Source organism: Hordeum vulgare, chromosome 6H, assembly GCF_904849725.1.
Source record: "Hordeum vulgare subsp. vulgare chromosome 6H, MorexV3_pseudomolecules_assembly, whole genome shotgun sequence".
In the NCBI taxonomy this organism is placed as follows: Eukaryota; Viridiplantae; Streptophyta; class Magnoliopsida; order Poales; family Poaceae; genus Hordeum; species Hordeum vulgare.
In genome coordinates this window covers 100,018,335-100,024,097 of record NC_058523.1, presented here as the reverse complement: position 1 = coordinate 100,024,097, position 5,763 = coordinate 100,018,335, and the positions used below count along the sequence as shown (strand labels likewise).

Sequence of the window (5,763 nt, the reverse complement as noted above, 5' to 3'; positions counted from 1 at the left end):
TGGCACCGCTAGAAACCGATTTGGCGCCAACGCACGCCGTGTCTGGATACGATACAAGCTACGTAGAGTACGTGGTGCGGATGGTAGTGATAGGCGATTTGGCATTTCCTAATCAAGCGGCGTACGGGCTCGGCTGGCCGGGTCCAAGAAAAAGTTGACAACAGCCGCGCAAAGGCCACATGCCAGATGATATGCTCGGTGTTGCCGGACCCCGCGTGCACAGTGACCTCCTTGGCCACCACCAACCACCTGCATTACCAAACGCCCCGTACTAACCAACTCGGTGATAACCGGTAAGAGTACACCAAAGGCACCAAAAGGCGAATATAGTTTTCCAAGATAGATACAGAAATGCATAGAAGAGCTAGCTCGTAAGGAGGTTTTCAGATTTTTTTTTAAAAAGGTTAAATTGCAGGCTTCTGTATCAATCAATGCATCCAATCATCTTTATTAATTACTCCCTCCATTCCAAAATAATTGTCTTGACTTTGTACTAGCTCTAATACAAAATTTTACTAAGTTTAAGACAGTTATTTTGGAACGGAGGGAGTATTTCACAACGGTGTGATAAAAACATTCATCAAACCACCCTAATCCATCACTCACACTTACAAACTCGATAATGTAAAATGCTCTCCCCATATCTAAAATCGATATTGGCGCCAGTCCATCCACATAACTTATCGGGACCAACAGTTAGTGCAGCAGACCTAAAGTGCACATCACATGCACACATTAGAAGCCGCCATCATCAATGACCCACTGACCCATCTTCAGGAGAGAGATCCGCATCTTCCTTGTCAGTCCGAACATCCGTCGATGCCACCACGACACCTAACGGGGCCACCGCCCTCCGCTCATCCGTCCAGACGCGAAGATTCTGAAAGAACTGTCGTGCATAACACCTGTTAACCGCGCATGACTCAGTGTAGCACCAGTCGGCCAGGCATGACTTGACAGCTCCACCAAAGCTCCGTGCAAGACGAAGCCACTCCACCTCCTACCTTTGTCATCCAGCGCTGCTCCACAAACAATGCTCCCAAAAGAGAAACAAGACCACAGTACCGCCATGATCCGATCTAGAAGACCAGATCTTAGGGTTTCCCCGAAGCAGTGCGCACCACCAACAACCGTCAAGGACCAACACAGTGCCCATCACCACTCAGCCCTCAAGGCGACGCCTTCAGGAAGGTCACGGTGTCAAGGCCGCCGCCGTCGCTCACCGGAGTTAGGGTTTTCACCCGAGTGGTGCGGAGGTGAGAAGTGAAGAAGCAGACGTAGATTGACGTCTCCAAGAAGAACAACAGTGCCCTTGAACATCTCGTCGGCGTGACCATCGGGGCCGACCAAGGGGTTTCCCCCAATCTGGATCTCTTCCATCAGCTTCACCCGCGGCCACGCCGGCACCGCCAGGAACCTGTAGGGGAGAAGCACACCGATCAGGATCGGAGGTCAGCGACCAGATCAAGTGCCGCCGACGAGAGCAGCCACGCCAAGCCCTGGTCCATCGAAGTCAGCACCATGAGCCCATGACGTAGTTGCCATGCATCCAGCCAAGTTGGAGAACCACAAGGCCATTCGATCTGGGACGTGCCCAAATCCAGCCAACGACACAGCCCCAACCGCACACCCCCGACACAACGGATGCCACGCCGCGCATGCCCCTCAAGCGGACGCCGCGCTCAGCCGCTGGTCGCTGGAGACCTGTGGCCCCAACGGGCGTCGACACGCCTCTCGATCCGTTGCCCATCAAAGCCCACAGGCCGTCACGAGAGGAAGCCACGCCGCCATCGTCGGTCGCGCAGGCTTCGCCCGACGGCGTCCTTCGGCGACAACGGAAGGGGAGGAAGAAGGCCCGGCCATGCTAGGGTTAAAGGTGCGCACGAGTCGTCCAGGGCCAAGGCGACGCGGGCTCTTTTTCCTCACCTTATAAATTTAGAAGAGATTTTCACTTCCCGGTCATTGGAGGATATCAGGTTTTCTGATGACTGAACAGTTTAATTAAACACATACGTGAAGTGATGTTACTTACTCCTACTCCCTCCGTTTCTAAATATAAGATTTTTTAAAGATTGCATTATGAACTACATATAGCCCCGGCCCGTAAGGGGCTTTAGTCCCGGTTCACCAACCTTCTACTCCCTCCGTTTCTAAATATAGCCCCGGCCCGTAAGGAACTATATGCGGATGTACATAGACATGTTTTAGAGTATAGATTCACTCATTTTGCTTCGTATGTAGTCTTCTAATGGAATCTCTAAAAGGTCTTAGGCCCTGTTTGTTTCAAAAGTCTCGGGACTTTTTTTAGTCCCAACTTAAAAGTCCCTAGTCCCTACCCGTTTGTTTCCAGGGACTAAAGAGAGACTAAAGGTCATTAAATGACATGTAAAAAGACTATGTTGTCCCTGGGGAGCAGCTTCCCCGCCCTTCGTTCCGCTTCACCGCCCCCGCGCCTCCGCCGCCCAGCACCTGCAGGGCCTCCCGTTTCGTCAAGGAGAGGAAGGGGTCGGGTCAAGGAAGGGAGAGAGAGACCGGCGGCGCGCACGCACCTGGGAGACGCGGGACCGTAGGTCGGAGAGGAGGCCGCCGACGGCGGCGGCGTTGCGCGCGTAGGCGTCGGAGCTCCGGTCGAGCGCGTCGGGCAGGACCGAGGAGGAGGAGGCCGCCGCCGAGGAGCGGTAGGCTGCTGCGGCGCGGGCGCTGCCTGGGCGGAGCCGAGGGAACTGGCGGCGGCGGTTGGTGGGGGCGCGAGGGAACTGGCGGCGGCGGCGGCGGCGGGCGAGGGAACTGGCGGCGGCGGCGGCGGCGACGGGCGAGGGAACTGGCGGCGGCGGCGGCGGCCGAGGTGGGAGACGCGAGCGGGAGCGCGATGCGATGCGGGGCAGGGTAGGAAAAAGTCCCAAAAAGTCCCTCCCATAGGTACTTCTCTAAATAGTCCCAAACAGCCCACTTTAGTCCCTAAAAGTCCCTCATGTTTGTTTTATATGGGACATCTTGGAACTTTTTTTAGTCCCTACACCAAAAAGTCCCTGGAAACAAACACCCCCTTATATTTTGGAACGGAGAAAGTACTTGTTAGCAGCGGGCATGATTCTAGGTATATGTACGATCATTTTCTGTTGGCATAATGCATGCATGATGATAGGATCGCAGCTCAATAAGAGCTGTCACGAATGGAATGGCCCGGCCGACGGGATCCTCGCCCGTCTCACAACTTGCGCAGCCCGCCCGTGATCAGTATAGTTCATTTTCCTTCGATCGGGGTCCCCTGGCAACAACCGCTGGAATGGACACTATATAGTTCACGGGTTAGCGGCAGCTTAGTTAGAGGTGGTACCACTCCACTCACCACTGCCACGCCACTGCTACGACTCCAAGTCGTAAAGGAACTTGGAGAGGCTGCGTGGAAGGGCCGGGAAACTATACTATAGTACTGCTGCTACACTAAGCTCGCGATTAATGGCAGCTGCCTTGACGAGGAGAGCGGCGGCCGTGGCCGCGGTGCTGGCCACCGTCACCTCGCTCCTCGCCCCCGGCGCGGTGGCGCAGCTCTCGCCGTCGTTCTACAGCGGCAGCTGCTCGAGCCTGGAGTCCATAGTGAGGTCGGGGATGGTGTCCGCCGTCCAGCAGGAGCCTCGGATGGGCGCCTCCATCCTCCGCCTCTTCTTCCACGACTGCTTCGTCAACGTACGTCGCCCAAATATAGTCACAGCGATCTATACCCTGTTACCTTACCTCCATATATACGCTGACGCTTCAAATCGATCGATGGCCGCACGTACGTACGCAGGGCTGCGACGGCTCGGTGCTGCTGGACGACTCGTCGACGCTGACGGGGGAGAAGAACGCCGGGCCTAACGCCAACTCGCTGCGCGGCTTCGAGGTGATCGACGCCATCAAGTCCCGGGTCGACGCCGCTTGTCCTGGCACCGTGTCCTGCGCCGACATCCTCGCCGTCGCCGCGCGCGACGGCGTCAACCTGGTAATTTTAAGCTCGTTACTGCTACCATATACTGTATGCAATTATGCATGCACGATATCCCCGTGGAGATATATAGATCTGTTTATTTATCTATACGTCCATCTGCCGACACCCGTACAGCGAACTAGCTGTCGCCTTATTATTTCGGAGAGGAAAAGAGCACCCAACTAGGCAGTAGGCACTCGTCTCCTTGTCCAAAAGGGTCGCTTATTCCATCAACTTTTTAACAACGCACGCGCGACAAACTAGCACTAGTCAGCACATGCCTTTTGACATGTGGGCTAGCCTCGCTTAACGGCTTTACGGTGAGGGTTGTTGCCGTTGCATGATGTTGGAAACTTGATCTTGTGCTCTGAGTTGGTAGCACTTTTTTATAACGAACATTATGGTATAGATGTAGACATTTTATACTGACACACGTAGATTTACTCTGTGAATAGATGTACTCGTACCTTGTCCGTATCAGCATGGGACACTGAGCTAAATGCATGTTCAAATTGTTGAAGTTATCACAAACATGAAAGTTTGAAATAAATTCAGAAAAATACGCACACCTATGCTAATAAGTCTGGAACATGAACATGAGCGTGATTGGTTCACCGCTAGCTAGGAAACAAACTAAGTTCGGCCGTTTTTTCAGGAGTCGATCTGACCATTTTGTCGTGTATGAATAACACTGACTGGCTCAATACATGAACATGCAATGTAGGAGTAGTTACTATCCGTACGTACTTGCTTGATTACCGCATGTGCCTATTCGTTTACATTCATGATGATGACGTACGTGCATGTGCATGTGCATGTCCAGCTGGGCGGGCCGTCGTGGGGGGTGCCGCTGGGCCGGCGGGACGCGCGCACGACGACTCAGGCAGCGGCGAACAGCAACCTGCCGTCTCCGTCGTCGAGCGCGGCGACGCTGATCTCGGCGTTCGCGTCCAAGGGTCTGGACTCCCGCGACATGGTGGCGCTGTCGGGCGCGCACACGATCGGCGCGGCGCGGTGCGCGAGCTTCCGGTCGCGCGTGTACAACGACAGCAACATCAACGCCGGGTTCGCGACGCGGCGGCGGCAGGTGTGCCCGGCGCAGGGCGGCGTGGGCGACGGCAACCTGGCTCCGCTGGACGCCTTCAGCTCTGTGCGCTTCGACAACGGCTACTTCCGCAACCTGCTGAGCCGCTTCGGCCTCCTCCACTCGGACCAGGAGCTCTTCAACGGCGGGCCCGTCGACTCCATCGCGCAGCAGTACGCCGGCAACGGCGGCGCATTCTCCGCCGACTTCATCACCGCCATGATCAAGATGGGCAACATCAGTCCGCTCACCGGATCCAACGGCGAGATCCGCAACAACTGCCGGAAACCCAACTAATAAACTACCACGAACGAACGAACTCCTCGAGATTCGTCGTAGCATTAGGCGGGAGGGTACGGTGTACGTACGTTGCTTTTTTTTTTTTCTTTCTGGTGGGGAGTGCGTGTGAAGGAAGGAAGGAAAGGGAAGGGCAAACGACATGATTTGGTGGAGCGGCGCTGTCAGGTGAGGGGACGAACGGGACCGGGGCTCGTGCATGTCTTTTTTTCCTTCTCGTCAAGTTTTGATTGCTCACCACGGAGGCCGGCGGCGACACATCACGGCGTCGGCATTGCTTTGGTAAACTGCGCGGATTCTTTATCTGTACCATATGATGATGATTATAGTTTCAGATATAAGTCTTGTAAGTACGTGGCCCCAACGATGATTGTTTTGCAAGGAAAGAAATGAATAAGAGACGACACTTTATTCA

General features: G+C 54.8%; 1 protein-coding gene and 1 pseudogene across 1 annotated transcript; one reads left to right on the top strand and one right to left on the bottom strand.

Moving 5' to 3' along the window:
* Nucleotides 1-2,374: 2,374 nt before the first annotated feature.
* Nucleotides 2,375-2,917, bottom strand: LOC123404676 (annotated as a pseudogene).
* Nucleotides 2,918-3,194: 277 nt separating this feature from the next.
* On the top strand, nt 3,195-5,763 carry LOC123404578 (peroxidase P7-like). The gene is made up of 3 exons (XM_045098516.1): nt 3,195-3,687; nt 3,791-3,982; nt 4,791-5,763. The coding sequence occupies exons 1-3, from the start codon at nt 3,460-3,462 to the stop codon at nt 5,346-5,348; spliced, it is 978 nt and encodes a 325-aa protein (XP_044954451.1). The 5' UTR covers nt 3,195-3,459; the 3' UTR covers nt 5,349-5,763.

What these genes read in the sequence shown, in the direction of transcription:
- LOC123404578 (XM_045098516.1), top strand. Translation starts at nt 3,460, where the DNA reads ATGGCAGCTGCCTTGACGAGGAGAGCGGCGGCCGTGGCCGCGGTGCTG. An exon ending in TCCACGACTGCTTCGTCAAC is followed by an intron (nt 3,688 to 3,790) that starts GTACGTCGCCCA and finishes GTACGTACGCAG; the next exon opens with GGCTGCGACGGCTCGGTGCT. An exon ending in CGCGCGACGGCGTCAACCTG is followed by an intron (nt 3,983 to 4,790) that starts GTAATTTTAAGC and finishes GTGCATGTCCAG; the next exon opens with CTGGGCGGGCCGTCGTGGGG.